The following is a 22,478-nucleotide window of genomic DNA, read 5'->3' on the forward strand; positions in this document are numbered from 1 at the left end:
CACTTTACCTCTCCTTTTGATTCCGATATTGATTCAGGCCTAAGGTTGAGTTTTTCCCTCTTAAAGTGCATCTCACATTTCTCAACCATACGGTTAAAATGCTGGCGGGTTAACTCAAATCTGAGCTGCCTCAAAAATTCTGACATTTGCACACGAACAGCCTAAAAATATTAAATAAAAAAACACACAAAACAGCAAGCACACAATCTCTTAATGTTTGAGTTAATGTTAACTTCACATACAGTTGAGCATTTCAGTTAGTATCTAAAATAAAAATGGTTAATAATGTTGCAATACAGTCACACTGCACATAAAGACAAACAAGCACAGATACCTTCCACTGTGTTCTAACAGATTGCTTGAAAAACTCCATGTCTCTAAGTTCAGATGGGGTGCAGAAAGCTTCCATCCCTTCCGCAGCCCTCAAGAACTCTTCAAGGAGTTCAGAGTCTAGAGTCCGGAGCGTCTCCTGAAAAAATAAACAACACAGATACTTGGGAAACTGAAACACTATCTCTTATTCTCTTATAAAAGATCCAAACACAACAGTACATTTTCATGATATTGAGCTTTTTGGCTCTTGCAAACACTAGAGAAAAATAAGCAAAACAACTTGTGTCTAAAATGAACAAACCTCCTTAACTGATGCCTGTTCATCTGTCATTCGCTTATCCTTGAATACATTGATAGCTTCGAGAATGTGCTCTTGAATGCAGTGCTTGACTTCCTCAAATCTATTCCTGACCAGGGCCTGTGCCTTCATATAAGCCTCTGTGTAGGCTTGAGGGGGAGCCTGGGCAAGTGCTGGCTGCTTAACCCGAGGAGCTGACTGCTGTTGGGGCGGTTCCTGTACTGGTAACTGAGGCTTTGTCAGATCTTGGGACTGAAGTTCTGCCTGAGCAGCTTGGCTTTGGGTGAGGGTTTCAGATGGGGCCTCTGTCCTGGATGAACCCCATTGTTGCTGACTTTGCTGAGGCTGCTGTGGACTCTGAGATCTTATGGGAGTTTGAACAGGAGGTTGATTCCATGGAGCTACTGGCTGGAGAACGCCATGAAACATAGATTGGGAAGAGACTTGAAACTGATGTTCTGGCCGGACTGGACCCCACTGCCGTTGAGGGCTTTGTGGCCTCGGTAGGGCCTGATATTGGGACTGAGGATGTGGTCCCTGCCCTTGAGTTTCAGCCTTTGGGTATACTGGACTGACTCTTTCTGGACTGACAGGTCTCCATTTCTGGGAGGGAACCATATGCTGACCTGGACCTTGGGGTCTTATCTGTGATTGACCCCAAGGTGATTCTGGTCTAGCAGGGGGCCACTGCTGAGGCTGTGGTTGTGGCTGGGTTTTAGGGTAAACAGCCATTTGAGGTTGAGGTTGGACTACCTGACCTGGGACTTGGACAGTGGGTCCAAGTCCTGGTCTTACTTGTGACCACTGCTTAGGTTGAGTTGGAGGAAAACTTTGAGGTTGGGGATGAGTTTGGAAATGGGCCAGATGCTGCATTTGGGCAGTGACAGAAATTGGTCCTTGGACTTTGGGGTAAGACAGGGTGACATCTCCTGGTTGACACCACTGGGGTTGCCCCTGAGGTTGAATCATAAGTGGTGCACTTCCCTGTGCTTTGACCTGGGTTTGGGTTTGGGTTTGAGACTGAACAGGCATCTGGGGTTGAGGCATAGAGATGATTCTGGGTTGTATGGGGGATGCACCTTTGGGCTGAGGGGAAATCACAGCCGGATTGTGCAGTGTGGGTTGCTGGGTCTGCACTACACTGTGTGGTGACTGTTGTCTCTGCATATTTACTTGTGGTTGAATGGTAGATGTTGGGTACTGCTGCCCTGGACTGGAAATGCCATGGGGCATTGCTTGGGTCACTGGAAATCTTTGTGGCTGCAGCACTGCATGATGAGACTGTGGAATTGTCTGTTGTGGCTGCCACTGTGGTTGCATGGAAGTCATGGATTGAGATTGTTTCCGGATCATCACTTGAGGTTGCTGTGGTGTCAATATCTGTGCTTGAGATTGCTTTTGTTGCTGAATGGGTGCAGGTGCAGGTGAGTATTGTGTAGTTGCTTGAGTTTGAGTTGATATAGAGGGCTGAGGTTGATGTTGGGTTGATACTTGTTGACGAATCGGAGGACTCACTGGCTGTTGTGGTTGTTTTTGAATCACTGGTTGTGCTGCAACTGCTGGCACAGTTTGAGGTAGTTTTTGTGTCACTATAAGGGGTTTCTCTTGTGCAACAGATTGAGCTTGCTTCAGGCGTTTCTCACCACTCTCAACAATGCTTTTTGACTGTGTTGTTACCATGCCATGAGCAGGTCCCTGAGCTTCAGGTGAGTTAACAGCCACTATATGCTGTTGTGGTGCTTGAGGACTTATTTGACCTTTGTCCTCTGGCTCTGACTGAGATTGTGGCACCAACTGAGCTGGTTTTTGGGTAACATTTTCCAGTTGATGACTCTGTTGAAGCCAAGGTCTGTTCTGCACATTTGCCTGGGATTTTTTTGCTTTCCTCTGCTGCTTTGTTTTTGGAGCTTGATGTTGGATTGTAACTTCTTTCTGTGATTGTGTTTCTACTTGGCCCTGAGGCTGTGACTGAATTGCCGTTTGTGCTTGAACCTTCTGCTGTTTTGCAAGTTGAGTTTTCTCTTGTTGTTGGATCTGCACCTGTGGCTGTGTTGCTAATTGTTGTTCATTTTGAACTTGTGATGCTGCTTGTTGAAGGTTCTGTGAGGGTTGGCTGGCTACTGGAGTTTGCATCTTCCACTGGTTTTCTGTCTGTTTTTGTGTCTCAGGTTGTGGTAAAGATTTCTGGCTTTCTACATGATGCTCTTTGAGCATGTCAATTTTTGCTTGAGCTTGGACAACATTCTGTGACTTAACTTCAATAGACTGAGAGTCTTTCACTTGCTCACAGAGGTGCATTTGTGCTTGTGGACTACTTTCCTCCTCTTCATACTCTTGTACAACAATCATAGGCACAGGCTGACTACATGGCTGGGTCTTGAGCACTACAGTTTGAGAAGGTACCTCAGAAGGTATCTGAGAAGGTACTGGGACTTTGGCTCTGACTGCAGGCTGGGGTTCTGTTTGGCTAGGGGCTCCTGAAGGAGAGATAGGCTGGAAGGAGGGCTTCTGGGTTTGGGGCTCTTCCTCTGCCTCCTGATATTTGACAAAAATCTTGGAAGGGGGCTGGTCTCTAACAGGGCTTCTGTCTCTGCAAGCCCCCAAAGAGCTAAGCATGCCTACGGCTTCCTGTTGAGATTTAGAAAAATTTCAAAATCATAATGAATTTGCATACAATTCTAAAACATGGTTACTCATTCCTAGGCATTGTATGAAATTAACATAAAACGTTATTTATGGCATAATTGATAAGTATGGAAAGAGAGCAGTTTCAATTCTATATATTATTTTTTTTAATTAATATTGCACAGGTGCAATCATGCTGTTAACTTTTTAGTGTTCTAGTGTTCTAGTGTTTTTAGTGTTCTAAATTAGACAGACCTGTGACTTTTCAACAACAGCGCGGACCCTGTCCTGCATGGTGGATGCGATGAGATACTGCAGTGGTGAAGTCTTCTGACCAGTCATGACCATCACCTGCAGATCCTGCTCCTCCATAACCACTTGACCCTCTAACTGTAGCCCTCTCGAAATTAACAGCTACAGGAAAAGAGAGAAGAACCCTTTATTCCAATTCAGCTAAGTAAAGAGAAGTAGCAAGAAGAGAGGGAGAATTAATTCATATTTTGTGGAATATACTTGTACATACTCACCCGGGCTCTAGGGTCTTGTCCTCTCTTCTGCCTGTGTGTTTCCTCCTTCAGGAGCTGATACAACTCTCTGGCTTCCATCTCCCAGTGTAACAGTTCAGCTAGACGCCCGTCCAACCCACTCACACTCACACGCAGCTCATCGCACACCTGTTCAGCCTCACAGAGTGTCTGCAATACCTAGACATACAGGGATAGATATACACACATAAACAAATGAAGAGTTTGGTTCCAAAACGCGATAAACGCCATTTTTCGCCAAAATCAGTATTGTATCTGGTCGGTATTGAAAAGTCATTCATTAATTTTGCTATAAATGCGATACCCGTCATGTTATTCTGTCATGTTTTCTCCCTTTCTTTCCAAAAGGCGACAAACTCCAGTCTCCTATCTCTGCAGAACGCAATATATCCGCTCAACCAATCGCAGCGCACCATTCCACCCACTGTAAACATTGAAGGCTTTTTTAAAAAGCCGTTTTTAATACCAATGTACTTGGCAAATGTGTTTATTTAACCTTGCGGTGGTGCCAGATACTCTTTAATCGGTAATGACAAATTATTTATATCATTAATAAGATGACCCGTTGAATTCATTTTGGGAGCGATGGCTGAATGTATTTTTAGTAAAATGCCTGTAAGATAAATATTGGCAAAGTTTAGACTCTGTCATATATGTGAATCAACTTACTTTGTTGTATATTTTCAATTTGAAAAATAACTTTTATATTGATGGATTAATTGCATTTTGAAAAAAAAATTGTCATGGATTTATTGCAATTTGGGGAAAAAATTATACATTTTTATAATAAACTTTTTAAAATCGAAATGTAGATTTGAATTTTTTATGTTTTTATAACCAAAAGATGCTATGTTAAAGTTTGAAACAGAAAATAGTGGTTTTCATCTTGCCACTTTCTTGGTAAAGAAAACACCTTTTTACTGAAATTAATCAAAATGGAGTTATTGCGTTTTGGAACCAAACTCTTCAAATACAAACAGAAACGAATACAGGCATCAGGAAAGATAATAAAATAATGAAGCTAAACATTTTAAAACATGATAATCTGCTAATATTCTCAGGTCAAGCACATACACTTTATTAAATAAAGTATACACAAAGGCAAGAAAATTAACACAATTCACTTAAAAACATAAGGGGCCAAACAGAGTAATGTATTTGCTTACTTCAGGAATAGCCTGCTGAAGTTTGCTCAGGGTTTCTGGAGAGCAGTCTAGAGATGGGGATAGGGTCTCTAGATCCACATCCTTTATTTTCTTCATCATAAGCTGGGAGAAATAACAATTTTAAGCTAAATCCCACTTTGTCTAGTCTTAAATTTAGAAAACAAACAAACAAAAAAAGCAACAATCACAAATAGCTACTACAAAACAATTGTGTGATACAATATGAATAAATAAGTACATACACACTGCATACCTGTAGTCTCTTTGTGTAAGTACGTAGTGATCCAGAAACCACCTCCACAGGTTCTTTCAGTAACTGAGTAGCCTCCCTCATCAGGGCCTGAACTGTCTGAGGACTAGATGGGCCAGCACTGGGCTCCTCAGCTAAAGACTGAAATATACAATTTGCTTCAAAATACTACAAAAAGTACATAGCTTTACCAGTTGATTATTTTTGTTAATCTATTTTATATTTGTAGAAGCAAACTAATTAGTAGACTCTTTGTCCAACACAATCGGACAAAACAAGATAAGTGCACATTTTTAAATAGTTTACTTGATATAGTTTACTTAATATCTTTGTACATAGATTACTGAATTTTGAACATGATGGGTGACTCACAAACTGGGCTGTTTTGGCAAAGTCAGCCCAGAGCAGATTTATCTTGCAGAGTTCGTCTGAAATAGCGCGGCTAGTCTGGGGGTCTGTGACCTCAGTTAGGTAGTTGGCGACCTCGTTCAGGTGAGCTTGCCGAGAACTCCACTCTGACATCACTGATAATGTCACCTAAAAGAATTGATGGATAGGTATATTTATATTTCAAAAAACAGATTGATAACACTTTAAAACTACAATAAAAAGGTAAATTAAACGTTTTCTACGAGTTTGCGTGTACCTCTGTTCTCTGCCCGTGTCGCTGACTATGCGGACCCTGTTCCAGCCATGCGCGCAGTGAGGTATAGATATCACTGTAAGAGTCCCATGCTGCCAACACACGTCCCATAGTTCCCCTCATCATCCTTACACCTTCCAGAGTTGCTGTCACATCTGCTTCCAGATCAGCCACCTGGCGATTTACCTGTGTGGAGTCTCCAGCTGAAGCAGACATCAGCTTATCAATAATTATTGATTAACAACAACACTTTCCACAAAATGCCATTTCTTTGTCACATTTATTCATACTGTAATTGCTCTAGTCATTTAGGAGTATGCACGCGCACGCACGCACACACACACACAGTTCCTCTGTATTACCCAAAGCAGCCTTGCTGGTGTATTTGTTGGCGATTAGTTTGAGTCTGTGGAGGGCTCCATCCAGCATAGAAGTCAGGTCCTGTTTGTTCACAGTCTCCTAAAAACATTAATTGTGATCAAAGTTTAAAGCTTCTATGATTTCAATACTTAATGTTTACTTGTAATCACTAAGTAATGCCCAGCAGCAAATATATTTTAGCATTTAGTCACTTTTCACTCACATTCCAGTCCTGCATTAGCACACGAACAGCCTCCTGGGAAATGTAGGCTCTTTTCCAAAAGCGCAATTTAATGTTGAGTTGATTCAGCAGGTCTAACACTGTGTGCCTGCGCTCACGGTACTCCAGCTTAATACCATGATATTTAGCTGTTACACGGACACTGGTGAACCTGGAAAATGGTCACGTACACAAAACAATTAAATACAGTTTACTGCTGTTCGTGAAACGATAACAGAAATATTGTAAATTAAAAGTGAAGCTGTTTCATTCCCAGTAGGATTCATGTCTGATTAAGCAATCAAACTCACCTTCTCTTCATTTCTTCCATCTTGTCTGTCGGCACCAGAGTCTCTCCAAACTCATTTGTGTTTTGAAACATATTAAACCTCTTGAGATGATGTGGCATCTCCTCCAAACACACCTACAAAAATGTGGCAGAAATATGACATTTATTAAATTTTCATGACTGAACAGCTCTATATAGCCATAATAAAATTAACATTATAGAAGTCAGTCAAACCTTCAGTAGCTCAAGTTTCTCACGGGCCTCCTCCGCAGCTCGGGCGTGATCCATTGGCTCGCCCTCTTCGGCAGATAAAACCTCTTCAATACGCAACAACCAGCGGCCCACGATGTCCAGTGGAGATGGGAGACTCATGTCCAGTTCTGTTTTATACTCACGCAGCTACCTCAGACACAAATATCAGTGCAATATCAGCAGCATATGACTTCTACGTATTTCTACTCACAGGGAGGCAAGTTCATCCACTTAGATGGCATGCATTTAGACATATAACATTCATTTGTTATTGTTCTGTTTTTCAATTGAGTCTAATGAATCTTAGCACAAAATTGAATAATCATATAAAACCAATCAAATATCAAAAAAGCAACATGTTTAATGCTGTGACCTCTGACCTTCTCAGCAAGAGTGTCCCATGCTCGTCTGAGACCTTTCTGCTCTACACTGAGCTGAGGTGTCCTCTTCATCGCTGTTAGTAACGGCATTACGGGCCGCCGCTGCTCATTAAAGGACACAATGAAGGTGTGGAAGACCTGAAACAAAAGTAAATAAACATTAATGCAAACAAATCAACAACAAAAGCAAATCATCACATACAACAAAACTGATGCAAATCTAAAATGTGTTTACAGTCAATGACAAAATAGGAAGAAAACAATAGAGTACACAATACATAATATATACACTATATTGCCAAAAGTTTTGGGACGCCTGTGTTTAATGACATCCCATCCCATTAATCCGTAGGGTTTAATATGGAGTTGGCCCACCCTTTGCAGCTATAACAACCTCAACTCTTCTGGGAAGGCTTTCCACAAGGTTTAGGAGTGTTTATGGGAATTTTTGATCATTCTTCTAGAAGCTCATTTGTGAGGTCAGGCAGTGATGTTGGACGAGAAGGCCTGGCTCACAGTCTCCACTCTAATTCATCCCAAAGGTGTTCTGTCGGGTTGAGGTCAGGACTCTGTACAGGCCAGTCAAGTTCCTCCACACCAAACTGGCTCATCCATGTCTTTATGGACCTTGCTTTGTGCACTGGTGCGCAGTCATGTTGGAACAGGAAGGGGCCATCCCAGTTGGTAGAATGAAATTGTTCAAAATATCTTGGTATGCTGAAGCATTAAGAGTTCCTTTCACTGGAACTAAGGGGTCAAGCCCAACCACTGAAAAACAACCCCACACCATAATCCCCCTCCACCAAACTTTACACTTGGCACAATGCAGTCAGGCAAGTACCGTTCTCCTGGCAACCGCCAAACCCAGACTCGTCCATCAGATTGCCAGACAGAGAAGCGTGATTCGTCACTCCAGAGAACACGTCTCCACTGCTCTAGAGTCCAGTGGCGGCGTGCTTTACACCACTGCATCCGGCGCTTTGCATTGCACTTGGTGATGTAAGGCTTGGATGCAGCTGCTTGGCCATGGAAACCCATTCGATGAAGCTCTCTACACACTGTTCTTGAGCTAATCTGAAGGCCACACGAAGTTTGGAGATCTGTAGCTATTGACTCTGCAGAAAGATGGCGACTTCTGCGCACTGTGTGCCTCAGCATGCGCTGACCCCACTCTGTGATTTTACATGGCCTACCACTTCCTGGCTAAGTTGCTGTTGTTCCCAATTGCTTCCACTTTGTTATGATACCACTAACAGTTGACTCTGGAATATTTAGTAGTGAGGAAATTTGATGAATGGACTTATTGCACAGGTGGCAACCTATCACGGAGCCACGCTTGAATTCACTGAGCTCCTGAGAGTGACCCAGTCTTTCACAAATGTTTGTAAAAGCAGTCTGCATGCCTACAGTAGGTGCTTGATTTTATACACCTGTGCTCATGGAAGTGGTTGGAATTCAATGGAAGTGGTTGGAAACACCAGAATTAAATGATTTGGAGGGGTGTCCCAATACTTTTGGCAATATATAATATTATATATACATATATATAATATTATATATATATATATATATATATATATATATATATATAGATAGATAGATAGATAGATAGATAGATAGATAGATAGATAGATAGATAGATAAAATACATATATAGAAATGTTTTTATTAAATGTTATTAAATGTCTAAATATACAAACAAACAAACAGATAAATGAGCAGATTTGCTAAAAAAAATTTAGCTATGACTTTGCATTTATTGGTAAACAAATAAAAAGGATGTTCTTCACTCAAATTCAAGAATTTAATCTTTTTAGTGCATCATTCCACAGTGTGGATTGTTTTAGTTAAAGAAACGTTTACACAACAATGATGCACTAAAAACCAAAAAGTTTTTCCTTTGCGTTTTTTGCATACAGCTGAACTTTGTCAAAACGATCCCTGTTCACATGGATCTGTGAAAACGACTAAAACTGCTATATTATTCATGCCAGGCCAGTAGTTGGCGATGTCACTTTGTAAAGAAACACTATGCACTTAAAGACTGAACATGACATCACTGTTTTCACAAATTCGTATTTTTGTAGATAAAGGTTTTATTTTCAAAAACTTGCACTTCAAAACCCATATTTAGAAGTTGTTTGTTGTGTAAATGAACGACCAAAATGTTTTAAAAAGTTTAATGTTTTTAGTTCAAAACTGTGTTGTGTAAAAGCCACCTCAGACATTCATTGATATTCAGGTCTTACTTGGTATCTTTCAGCATAGCTTTCTCCCTCTGTGGAGTCCCATCCCTCTATCAGCTCCTGATAGGCCTGATCCAACCAGCATGTGACCTCCTGAGCCTTCTGATTGCCTGAGGTCTGGATCAAGTCAAAAAAAGAATTGTTTGATTTTGTTATCCATTAGGCAGTTTATGGTGTCATTGTAGTCAAGGTATACAAAACAATTATTTTCATCAATAAAAGTTTGAGGTAAAATTAAAGATTAAAGCTGCGTACAAGTTAAATACCATTTGCACTGCACACTAAACAGTAAAGCAGTCACAAACCAACTTTCTCAGCATGTCTGTAATTAAAATGCTCCTGCCAAGTACCATGAAAGCTCAAGTTCAGTGTATAAGAATCTTCAAACACAAGAGGTGCTTTATTAAATGAATTATCTCTATAATTCAGGGATTATCTCTGGTTTTAATGGATTAGCTCTGTAATTTCTGGGATTATCTTTATAATTGAGTTTTTAGTTATCAGCATGTTTATACAGGTACATGCAACACAGTGGTAGTTACGGAGCATCAGATGGGGTATTTTAAAAGGGGGTTGGGGGTGTGATATTTTACCCCAGGGGCAGCTGCTCTAGCTGTATCAGGTGATTGGGGAGGGCCTGATTTGATTGGACAGGGCATTAACAGGTGAGCCTAATCAGAGAACATGTCAAGTAAAACAATTTAAGTGGACAATAGCAAAAATCATTCAAACTCTTCAATCAAAATCAGTTAAAAAGTTTCATCAACCAATAGTAAAATATACACTTTTACTTTCATATTATTTTACATTATATCCCCAAATCTTAATGAATTAAAACAAGTCATACATATACATGTTACATGTCAACCACTTACAATAACAGTATAGCATATTCACTCACACAACAGTTTAAACAACAGGCCGAACAAGTCCAAATTAACCTTTCATTGACATTTATAAATAATTCTGACACTGATAATAAAAACTAACACACCTTCACAAAATGAAAAGAGAAAGAATAGTTAATGAATGAATCATGCACCTAAAAATAACAGAGTGTGACAGAGAGATAGAAGTACCTGTCTTAGAGGTGACGCAGCTATAGAAGGAGTAAAGTCTGATGGCAGATTGACAGGAGAGAGACACTGAGGAGGAGTGAGATACTAAGTCACCATTGAGAGGGAAAAAGAACAGAAAGAAAAACAAAAGAGGAAAAAGATATGTGAGAGCTTAAAGAGTCAAATGAGCATTTAGATTTACAGTGTGAAATGTTGGAGGAATACAATCATGAGTACTTGTTTTGATATATTATATGATTATGATCAAATAAAAAAAAGTCCTCTGAAATATATAACATAAGTATGACATAAATCTAATTTTCAAAAAAAATCTAATGACGATTTATTAAATTGTGTTTGCGATTTAAAATGTGATTTAAAATAAGAGCTCTATTGTGATTTCGGTTTTATTTCAGTTAATCATGCAGCCCTGAACCTATTAAAGGAATAATTCAAGGAATAGTTGAAACATGAGAATGAATAAATGATGACAGAACTTTAATTTTTGGTTAAACTATTCCTTACTTCACTAGTAAAAATGGTTCAAATGGCAAAAGGCATCTGTAAAAGGCCAAAGGGTATAGTAATTGTGAACAGTTAAAAAAAAAAAAAGTGTGTGTGTGGCTAACCTGCATTTCTTCATCAGAAACAGAAGTATCTTTAGAGTACTGCAGAAACTGAGCAACATAAGTCATAATAGACTTTTCATCAGGGTCCCTAACATCAACATCTGAAATACAAATACACTATTGTCATATGGTAATATCATATACATAGAAAACAAAAGCACACATTTAAAAAAACAGCACAGCTTACAGTACATTTGCACAGCACAAACACACACTTACCAGCTGGATCTAGTAGTCTGGGGATGTGAAGTTCTCTTTCAGCAATGTGGAAAGCTTCTTCCAAGTTCTGTCTGTTCGTTCTTGTTCGGGCTCTGGTTAGGTCCACTACATTCGGCCTTAGAGCATGAAGTATCGCCAAAAACACTACGCCACTCCTCCAGCTCACCTTAAAATCCTTCACATTCAGAGTACAACCAGCCCTAAGAAGACAGAAAAAGATGACTGGTTTTATAGTACAGAGTCTCACTGTTCCCAAGAATCCCTTTTAGCAGGTTGTTCCCCACCTCTGGCACTGCTCTCTGACCCACAGCAGCAGGGCTTTCTTGGCAGAAACACGGAAACGTGCGTGCAGGGGTGAACCACGGGGTGGCACTGGACTGCTGCGGGCACTGCTGCTGGTCGATCGAGTGTCCAAACTCGCCAGAGACTCCAGAGACGACTGACGAGAACTAAAGGACAATGTGCTGGCCAACTCTTCAATCTAAACAATGTAAACGACCCATCAGAATAATCATCCAACAAACCTGACAATCATTCTTCTCAGTTTATATATAAGTATATTTGTAGTACATTTTATATTAGTACATTTCATCAAGGTTTCTTGAATTTAAGGGTTGATTTATAACCCAGCTCTTTTGAGATAGCAAACGTACATGAAAGTGCATGATGATGGTCCAGACCAGACCCAGAATAATGGAAGGCTTGCCGTCCATGATGTCCGAGACATTGATGTTCACTAGTTTGATCTGCAGGGCAAAGATGTTAATAATAAAGTAACAGATGTTGATATTTCATCTTCACACAGAAGTATACTAAAACTGGTGCTTGAAGGGCAAAGAAAAATGAGACAAATGAGAAAAATGCGATTGTTCTTCAAAGCAGCAGACATTTATCTTCTCCAAACTCCCAACATAACAGAACATTAAAGGGATGGTTCACCCCAAAATTAAAACTCTGTGATTAATTACTCATAGTCTTTCCAAATCCGTAAGACTTTCATTCATCTTCAGAACACAAATGAAGATCTTTTTTTATGAAATCTGAGAGATTTCTGTCCCTCCATAGACAGCTATGCAATAACCACATTGATGCTTCAAAAAGTTCATAAAGGGATAGTAAAACTAATCCATATGAATATAGCTGTATAGTACAAATTTTCTGAAGAGACACGATTGCTTTATATAATGAACAGATTTAATTTAGGCTTTTATTCACTTTAAACATTGATCAGCCAACATAAACAGAAGCTCAACCAAATCTGCCTTTCGCACAACAAACCTCTTCTCGCACGTCAAGAAAATATGCTTGAGATTGATATTTGCATTGATAAATGTTTATATGTAAATAAAAGCCTAAATTCAATCTGTTCATCATATAAAGTGATCTTGTCTCTTCCAAAAATATAGACTAAACAGTTCAATTCATATAGACTAGTTTTACGATCTCTTTATGAACTTTATGAAGCATCAAAGTGGTAGTTGCATAGCTGTCAAAAGAAGGACAGAAATGTTTCAAAATTAATCAAAAAGATCTTCATTTGTGATCCAAAGATGAACAAAAGTCTTACAGGTGTGGAACAACATTAGGGTGAGTATAATTAATGACAGAAATTTCATTTTCGGGTGAACTAACCCTTCAAACACTCCCGGACTTAAGACTTAAAGTCTCCCTATACTTAAAAAACAAATAAAATACAGCTTAATTTCTTAATGCGTTCTTTCCCCCATTCAGTCCCATGCAAAGCATGCTGGGAACAGAAAATCTCCTGCCCAAACAAACAAAAAACCTTAATGTAGTTTCAGCACAAATTACGTAAATTTCTTTTTTTTTTTTCCAAATTTAAACTGATTGCACACAATGAAACGAACAAAATGAATTGTGTTCATCCATTGAAATACACTTCCATGAGTTCTTTCCCCAGTGTGGCAACTGTTGGTGCATCTTACCGATTTCTTCTTAAGGAACGCTAGAGCTTTCTCAATGTTTGTTCTGTGCTGAAATGTCCCCCTTCCTTTCTCTCGGCTCTGTAATGAAGGTTGGTTATGGCTATTAGAAACTCCCTGTAACAGATTCTTATATCTGCCAATATTTGGCCATTCTGAGATTATTGGTTTGCTCTCTTTGTGTCAGTTCAAAAATCAGCCAATAGCTTAGACACTGGATAGTGCACATTTTCTGCTTTCAGACATTTTTGAGTAAATCTGGAGTATAATTGTGTAAAAAAAATATTGATATTAATTAAATAAATATTTATCTTTTCATGAATCTCATATCAAATTATATTGTTTTATATTATACATTATATTATAGGTATATATGAGTATGGGGCAATGGCCATCTTGCTCTCTAGATATCAGCATAGGTTATTGAAAAATCAGTTGACAACTACTGAACTAGACACTTACCATTCTCTGACCACTCATCACCTCCAGCAGGTCCAATAGTCTGCTTCCATCTCTAAATTCATTGAAAAGATCCAGCACAGTAACTGGAGGACTCCTCTGAGAGAGCAGAATGAAATATCCCATATTTAACACCAGAATGCACATGGTTTGTAACTTCAGAACTAAACCAAACAAGCAAATCCCACGAAAACATGTCAGGGTCATATCTCACCTCAAAATTAAAGGGATAGTTCACCCAAAAAATAAAATTCTGTCATCATTTACTCACACTCGAACCTGTATGAATTTCTTCGTTCTGCTGAACGCAAAGTAAGATATTTTGAAGAATGTTTGTAACCGTTGATGGGCCACACTGACTACCATAGTATTTTTTCCTCCATACTATGGAAGTCAATGGTGTCCCACAACTGTTTGGTTATCCTTATTCATCAAAATATCTTCCTTTGTGTTTAGCAGAACAAATAAATTCATACAGGTTTGGAACAATTTGAGTGTGAGTAAATGATGACAGAATTTTATTTTTTGGGAGAACTATCCCTTTAAGAAATAAAATAAAATTTTATTTAAAATTATTTATTTAATAAAATTTTGGCTAAAAAAAAAAAAAAAAGTAAACTATTTTGCATTGTTGCTCACTCAAATGTACCCCTTTTTTTTAATTAGAAATATTTTTTCCATTTGTAGTATAGTTTTCATTTGTATCAGTTTTGTTAGCTAATAGGAGTCAATGCTCAAGGCAGATATTCAGACTATGTCAAGACAACAAATCAGACAAGCTTGTGTGGACTCAACCTGTTGAAGCCTTTTACATAAAACTGAGAGCAGCTAATATTCTGTTTGCTGGGGAGACATAAATGAGCATATGAAATGACACCTTGACCTCTCTTTTATGTGTGCACACGTCCCCTGTTCATGCCTGTAAGACCAAAGCCACGTGAAACTGATTGTGTCATTTGCTCACTTTATAAGTAGCTGTGTGTGTGAATATGTGCGTTCATAAGTGTGTGTGTGTGCTGACCAACTCCTGTTGCTGTCTGTCTTTCTGGGCCATGTTTGAGAAGATTATATTTACCCCTGCACACCCCTCATTCCCTCTCCGCTATTGGAGAACCTGCAGGAATGACCTCTACCAACAACACTTTCCATGTTCGTCATTTATCTGTAGTTTAGGTGCAGTTTCTGATGTCAAAAAGTCCTATGTGTAATTCACAGTTAATTCAAATGATTAAAAATAATGCAAATGAAGTTCATGATGATTCAGATAAACGCAACATACAGTCTATTACTGATATAGCTTTTCTAAGTCAAGATTAGGAGCTCTTGAACTCTGACCCTCACCTTAGACAGCTGGGCATTGATCCAGTTGGTGAAGGTTCTCTTCTGAATTTGTTCCTGCTCCACTGAGGGCAGAACGGACAGGAGAACAGCATGAAAACCAGCACGTACAAACACACACATGATCTTGCAGGATTGTATCTATATGTGCTGTGATCATATCAATTCAAATAAGAATAGATCTTATAAACGTATGAGCAAGAAACAGGTGCATTTGTATTCAACAATAACATCTTTGGAAGGCATAACACTGGTCAGGTTGGTCCAATTTCAGTTGTGTAGCAATGCATAATCTTTTTTTCCAAATTAAATTTAATGTAACTAACATGTTTTAATCTGTAGAGGAAGGAAAATGTATTTACACATCAAAAAACTCATTCATTCATTCATTCATTCATTCATTCATTCATACAAACTTTTTTGTATGTGGTTCACATGAAATGCAATACAGCCCTAAAAGTAATCATCAAATAGAGCGGCAGTTATGTTTACCGTTATAAAGTTCCACAAAATCAATGAGCTCATCGGCTGCGTGAAGAACATCTTTATCCTCCATTCTCTGACAATCCACTTCTTCCATTCTTCTTCTTAAACAAAAACTCTCTCACAAATCTCTCACAATACGTCCAAGTCTACACAGATCAACTTTTACCAAAACTGTTGTCTCAAGAGTTGTCAACTCTCTCCTCAAACGAGCAAGTAAAATCTACAACCTCTATTGCTACGAAACCCATAAGACGAATCCGATCGCCAAACTGACTCTGTTGGCCTGCAGTGATTCTAAAAGAGCTCTCCCTCATTAACTGCTAAACATGGCCACACTCACTATGAATAAGACTCTCAGGTTAGTTATCAGGATAATGTCTCAGAGATGTCGCTGTTGACCGACTGACCCACAAAGAGAGAAAGAGAGAGTGTGTGTGTTTGAATAGATTCCTTGACAGGACTGGCAGGGTTTGACAGTCACTGTTCACACACTCCTGTATCAGCAGCACAGGATGAAGGGAAGCTTTGAGATGATTAAAGTTATCAGCTGACAGGTTCCTGTGGATTTATTTAGAGTTCAGCTATCAAATACTAATGCACTTTTACACTTGACACGGGTAACCCAGGGTAGTTTTTACCATGGGAGAATGATATGTCAAGCACTGAGGAAGTACATAATACTGTATAGTACTTTCAAAATTACAAGTGTGAAATGTTGCATAGCCCAGTAAAAGAAGCACACTGTACAGGTGCTGGTCATATAATTAGAATATCGTGAAAAAGTTCATTTTTTTATTGTAAATTATTTTAAAAAATGAAACTTTCATTTATACTAGATTCCCTACATGTAAAGTAAAACATTTCAAAAACATTTTTTAATCTGTTGATTAGAGCGTTCAGCTAATGAAAGTCCAAAATCTTAGTCAAAATATTAGAATATTTACATTTGAGTTTCATTAAATGACCATCCCTACAATATAAATTCCGGGTATCTCTTGTTCTTTGAAACTACACTAATGGGGAAGACTGCTGACTTGGCAATGGTCCAGGAGACAATCATTGACAGCCTCCACAAAAAGAGTAAGTCACAGATGGTCATTACTGAATGTGGTGGCTGTTTACAGAGTGATGTATCAAAGCATATTAAATGCAAAGTTGACTAGAAGGAAGAAATTGGGTAGGCAAAGGTGCACAAGCAACAGGGATGACCACAAGCTTGAGAATATTGTTAAGTAAAGCCGATTCAGACACTTGGGAGAACTTCACAATGAGTCGAATGAAGCCGGAGTCAGCGCATCAAGAGTCACCACACTCAGACATCTTCGGGAAAAGTACTACCAAGCCACTTCTGAAACAGAAACAATGTCAGAAGCATCTGACCTGGGCTAAGGAGAAAAAGAACTGGACAGTGAACAGTGGTCGAAAGTCCTCTTTTCATATAAAAGTAAATTTTGCATTTCATGTTGAAATCATGGTCCCAGAGTCTGAAGGAAGACTGGAGAGGCACAGAATCCAAGCTGCTTGAAGCTGCTTCCATCTGCTGACAAGCTTTATGGAGATGCTGATTTCCTTTTCCAGCAGGACTTTAGCACCTGCCCACAGTGCAAAAACTTATTGGCCAGCCAACATGCCTGACCCCTGAATCTATGGGATATTTTCAAGAGAAAGATGAGGAACAGTCGATCCAACAATATACAGATGATCTGCAGTGCCACAGGCTGATCACTTCTATGCCACACTTCACTGATGCTGTAATTTGTGCTGGGAGCAAGTCATTTGCTGTAATGTGCTGCCGACCAAGTATTGAGTGCACAAATGAACATACTTTAAAGAACTTGAACTTTTCTGTTTTGAAAATCCATTTTTTGATTGATCTTAGGAAATATTCTAATATTTTGAGATACTGGATTTTGGACTTTCATGAGCTGTACGCTCTAATCATCAAAATTTAAAAAAAACTTTTGAAATGTTTTACTTTACATGTAGGGAATCTAGAATATATGAAAGTTTCATTTTTAAAAATAATTTACAATAAAAAAATGAACTTTTTCATGATATTCTAATTATATGACCAGCACCTGTATATACAGGGTGAAAAAAACCCATAGCCCAAGCGATGTAGTGTGAAGTTTTTTTTTATAGTAATAAGAATGAAATCAATATGGAGATTAGGTTTGGTTTCTGTGATTTGTAATTAAGGTCACCCACCAGAACAAGTTTTTTTTTTTAAACTATGTGTTACTTTTTGATTTGAAAACAACAAAATTCTCTCAGCAAACACTCCCCTTTACAGGTGACTTGATTTAAATGAATTCTACTGAAACACAATGGCAGACTGGAATGTTTCCATTGAACAAATTTCATATCTTGTTTAGTCTAATGTGTTTTGGGAGGTGCACTTCTAAGATAGTGAGAGACACACCTCCCTTTTAGTGAACAACAGAATGAGGGGAAACAATAGTGAAAAGATAAAGGAGATAAAAAAGAAAAGCCTAATAACATGCTTTTGACTGACACTCCATTTAGGCGGTACAGATACGTTGAACAAATTAGTGTTTCATAATGATTCATAATAATAGTGAAACAAAATCAAATCACCTGAAAGCTTCTTAATTTAACATTTTACTTTAAATACGTCTCTTTTCTGTAAGACAATGTGTAATAATTTTATGATTATGCAATAATTATTATATGCACCTCACCTTGTGATCCATGTTTCTTCCTATGAAACCTTTCAGATGGGTGTTCAACCCCGACAAAATGAGGCAACTTCTTTTTGTTGTCTTAGACATCAGCAGTGATTGCACCATGATGTTCAGATGTACATATGATAAAACAATATTAACGGCAATACACAAAATATCATTTTAATTATTGCATTCGGTCTGTTGTCTATCTATTTTTAGACAGCAACTAATTTTATAGCTACTCCAAACTCACCCATGCTGATGTCATCAGATTTACTATCCCGGAATTTCCTGTATCACTATCAGTTGTTGCATGTTGGAGAGTGCAATGGTAGAAATGATTTATAAACCAGCCTCATCTTGCAGTACAACAAATCAGTGCAAGACTCCTGCATCGAGATTCTGGAGAGCATGTGTCAGCTGTACAACTGAAAACTACAGTAAACACACGGCACAACTTGCCTGGTAACCTTTAGCTAAGTAATTCAGGATCAAGTGCTAGTACTGCAGGTTTTCAGAAAGGCTCCACCTTTTACCTATGCTATAAAGAAACGCACACAGCATGTCCACACAGGTGCCTATTAACACTTCCCTTATGCAGTTCTACTGTATCCTCAGGGCTACAACAGTAATCAACATGTTAGGACATTAATTATTTACTGATTCTTTCAAAATTTCACCTGCCATCTGTTTTTAGCCATTTCCACTGACTTTTTTGTTCATTTCAGAACTCTGACAAAGAGAAATATTAGCAAAAAAATAACGGCTTAATTTTTTCACAAGTAGCCTGAAGCACAATAAAACATCTCAATTATTATCAACATTTAATTTGCAGTCATGCTGACTGCTTAAAGTAAATTGTATGTCATTATTATCTGATGACAGACACTACTACAATAAAACATTAATAAATCTTTTTTTTTTTTTTTTTTTATGGGGGTCCCTTATGTCTAATGGAGGAGCTTAACCGACCCCTCAGCTCTACAATCGAGCAAGGAGCAATTCTGTTTTTTAACAAGTAATCCTCCCTTAAAGGCAGGGTAGGTGATTTGCTTCAAAAACATTTTTTTTATGCTGGCTGAAAGTCTCCTAAAGCACCCTGTTCGCACAGACATCAAGAATCATCATTGCGTTTCATGCTATGCAGTTAGACAGACGTCAGTCACCGAGCACCGCAACCAAAGCAGCCATCTTTTTTATAGTTCCTCCTGAACCAAAACAAAGAGCGTATTCTGCGTTCACGCCATAACTACTGTAATTTGGAAGGAATGGAAACCGTTTTTACTCTGCGCGGTTTGTGCCTCGATTTTATGTGTTTCAATGGTAACTCTATCAACGCCGAAATGAATCTGCAGCAGTCAGTTGTTTATGTTCATTATTATTGTAATGTTATGTGCTTTGAGACATGAGGTAGTTTAACGCCGTATCTCGTGATATTTTTGTTTGCTCCCTGCTGTATGTGTTTTGGAGGAGGCGTGGCTTTGGAGACGCTCTGAAGGGAGGGTGGGATCTTATGCTTTCAAAGCTAACTCTTTTGCTAGCCTCTCTGAAAATTACCTACCCTACCTTTAATATTTGCCTAAATTATGCTCATTATGAAATCTTATCTACACATTTTTATCACTTGACTCTCGAAACAACAACAAAAACACTACAACAGGGGGAGGAAAGATTTGTTTGAATAAAAAAAAATCTAATTCCCCACACCTTGCATGCTAGAAAAAAAACAAAACAAAAAAACACTTGTGCAACTCTTCATGACTCAGGGCAACGGAACTTTAATTACATCAGCCTGTTACCATATGAAAAACACATGGCCATGCTGTATTTATGCCTTAATAAAGTCATTCATTTCATCCATTCAAAGCTTAACATGTTTGGGGGTGTGTGAGAGAGAGTGAGACCTAGAACGATTTTAACCTGTACTGTTCAGCATCACCAGTAAATCACTTTTTTATTAAACAGATGAGATAGAAAGTTTGTTAAATAAACAAATAAATTCATATCATGTTTCAAAGTCCAATGAAAATTAAAATTGTGTGAGATAGATAGATTGCAATCTAGATTGCAATAGATATACAGTACAGTTTGGAACAACTAAGATTTTTAATGTTTTATAAAGAAGTTTCGTCTGCTCACCAAGGCTACATTTACTTAATTAAAAATACAGTAAAAACAGTAATATTGTGAAATATTATTACAATTTAAAATAACTGTTTTCTATTTGAATATATTTCACAAAGTAATTTATTCCTGTGATGCAAAGCTGAATTTTCAGCATCATTACTCCAGTCTTCAGTGTCACATGATCCTTCAGAAATCATTCGAATATGCTGATCTGCTGCTAAAGAAACATTTAATGTGTACAATTGTACAAAATATTTGTGTACAATATTTTTTTTCAGGATTATTTGATGAATAGAAAGTTCAAAAGAACAGTGTTTATCTGAAATCTAATATTTTGTAACATTATAAATGTCTTTACTGCCACTTTTGATTGATTTAATGCATCCTTGCTGAATAAAATTATTCATTTCTTTAATTTCTTTTCAAAAAAATAAAAAATAAAAATTCTTACTGACCCCAAACTTTTGAACGGTAGTGTATAATGCTACAGAAGCTTTGTATTTCAGATAAATGCTGTTCTTTTGAACTTTCTATTCATCAAGGAATCCTGAAAAAAAGTACACAACTGTTTTCAACATTGAAAATAATCATAAATGTTTATTGAGCAGCAAATCAGCATATTAGAATGATTTCTGAAGGATCATGTGACACTGAAGACTGGAGTAATGATGCTGAAAATTCAGCTTTGCATCACAGGAATAAATTACTTTGTCAAATATATTTAAATAGTACAGTTATTTTAAATTGTAATAATATTTCACAAAATTACTGTTTTACTGTATTTTTAATTAAATAAATGTAGCCTTGGTGAGCAGACAAAACTTCTTTTAAAAACATTAAAAATCTTAGTGGTTCCAAACTTTTGGACTGTACTGTGTGTATAATGTCAAACCTGTAACAGATAATGACAACATTTTATGCTCCATCAGAGCTTCAGTCTGACCTTGCAGTAGTATGTGGACATCATCGATGTCTAGTGGGAGTGACCCACGTTCAATGGGCGGGTCTCCAGATGTCCTCTGTGATGTCATGGTTCCCACGGAGACAGTTTAGCTGAAAACCATTGCAGCATCTGTGGATGGGACAGATGTTGTCATAGCAGTCCAGGTTTAATTTAACATTCCTTTGAGTTGTATTAAGAGTCACTTCTGTTACATATTTCTTTTTTGACTGTCACTTTTATGAAGGGTTTGTTTTATAATTTAAGTAAGCATTTCTATAAAAAGGTACACTAGACTTACAGAAATATGGTCTGTTGAAGCTCATTATTTACCTGATGAATAACCTGGTTATTTACACAATATCATGAAAATGGCAATTCCATAATACTGGTTATTTGTGCTGGCATTTTCCTGCCAAAAATCATACATGTCAATTAAAAAAAAATGTATCCATGCACATCTTCTTTTTTTTCTTCTTTTTTTTTATTAATGTGCAATCATAACTTTTAATAAAAATAACTTCCCCTTCTTCTTGCATCTTTTCTCTGATGATGTGTTTAATGGAGCAAGGGCGGAGCAACCTGTCACTCACATGAGATCACAGCAATAGCTAACCTTAGCCATCCAATGATCCAATCAATTCCCGATAAACAAAATCAAGTCCCACCCTACATTTTTTCTTTTTAGAGAGTCGGTTTCCCTCAGATGGATCACATTAAGGAAGAAAAGACTATCACAACTTTCGTTTCATGATGACTTTAAATTCCTGTGGGTAGACAAAGCCAACAATAGTGCCTTCTAAGGATCCAAAACTGCCACTTTTTCAGAATGCATGCATGTGGAATGATTAAATTATTATACGTTTTAGATTATGACAATAGAAAAGAATAAAACACAAATGTCTTAAAAAATAAAATCATGGTAAAATATCATTGTATTAATCAGTCTGTGACAGTGTATGCATGTCCTTGCAGCACAACGTGA

At 37.9% G+C, this 22,478-nt stretch overlaps 1 protein-coding gene across 13 annotated transcripts in view; it reads right to left on the minus strand.

Annotated features, from left to right (window-relative positions):
* The window catches only part of syne2b (spectrin repeat containing, nuclear envelope 2b), a 137,365-nt gene that overhangs the window by 113,473 nt on the left and 1,414 nt on the right, over nt 1–22,478 (minus strand). For 11 of the 13 annotated variants that reach the window (XM_067386675.1, XM_067386686.1, XM_067386683.1 and 8 more), the window contains exons 2-25: nt 21,497–21,625; nt 15,257–15,318; nt 13,919–14,014; nt 13,460–13,537; nt 12,167–12,259; nt 11,798–11,994; nt 11,514–11,713; nt 11,295–11,395; nt 10,687–10,770; nt 10,201–10,278; nt 9,611–9,724; nt 7,362–7,499; nt 6,964–7,128; nt 6,752–6,864; nt 6,444–6,612; nt 6,223–6,319; nt 5,864–6,063; nt 5,590–5,754; nt 5,221–5,358; nt 4,968–5,069; nt 3,784–3,960; nt 3,512–3,670; nt 635–3,259; nt 335–469 (exon numbers count right to left, since the gene is read on the minus strand). In XM_067386675.1, coding sequence (XP_067242776.1) covers nt 335–469; nt 635–3,259; nt 3,512–3,670; nt 3,784–3,960; nt 4,968–5,069; nt 5,221–5,358; nt 5,590–5,754; nt 5,864–6,063; nt 6,223–6,319; nt 6,444–6,612; nt 6,752–6,864; nt 6,964–7,128; nt 7,362–7,499; nt 9,611–9,724; nt 10,201–10,278; nt 10,687–10,770; nt 11,295–11,395; nt 11,514–11,713; nt 11,798–11,994; nt 12,167–12,259; nt 13,460–13,537; nt 13,919–14,014; nt 15,257–15,318; nt 21,497–21,584 — 5,574 coding nt within the window. In that variant the 5' untranslated portion in view covers nt 21,585–21,625. Of the gene's footprint in view, nt 1–8; nt 155–334; nt 470–634; nt 3,260–3,511; nt 3,671–3,783; nt 3,961–4,967; nt 5,070–5,220; nt 5,359–5,589; nt 5,755–5,863; nt 6,064–6,222; nt 6,320–6,443; nt 6,613–6,751; nt 6,865–6,963; nt 7,129–7,361; nt 7,500–9,610; nt 9,725–10,200; nt 10,279–10,686; nt 10,771–11,294; nt 11,396–11,513; nt 11,714–11,797; nt 11,995–12,166; nt 12,260–13,459; nt 13,538–13,918; nt 14,015–15,256; nt 15,319–21,496; nt 21,626–22,478 lie in introns of those variants that run through there. The other 2 variants (XM_067386681.1, XM_067386687.1) reach the window with 2 other exon arrangements.

The sequence above is a fragment of the Chanodichthys erythropterus genome, chromosome 5, assembly GCF_024489055.1.
Source record: "Chanodichthys erythropterus isolate Z2021 chromosome 5, ASM2448905v1, whole genome shotgun sequence".
In the NCBI taxonomy this organism is placed as follows: Eukaryota; Metazoa; Chordata; class Actinopteri; order Cypriniformes; family Xenocyprididae; genus Chanodichthys; species Chanodichthys erythropterus.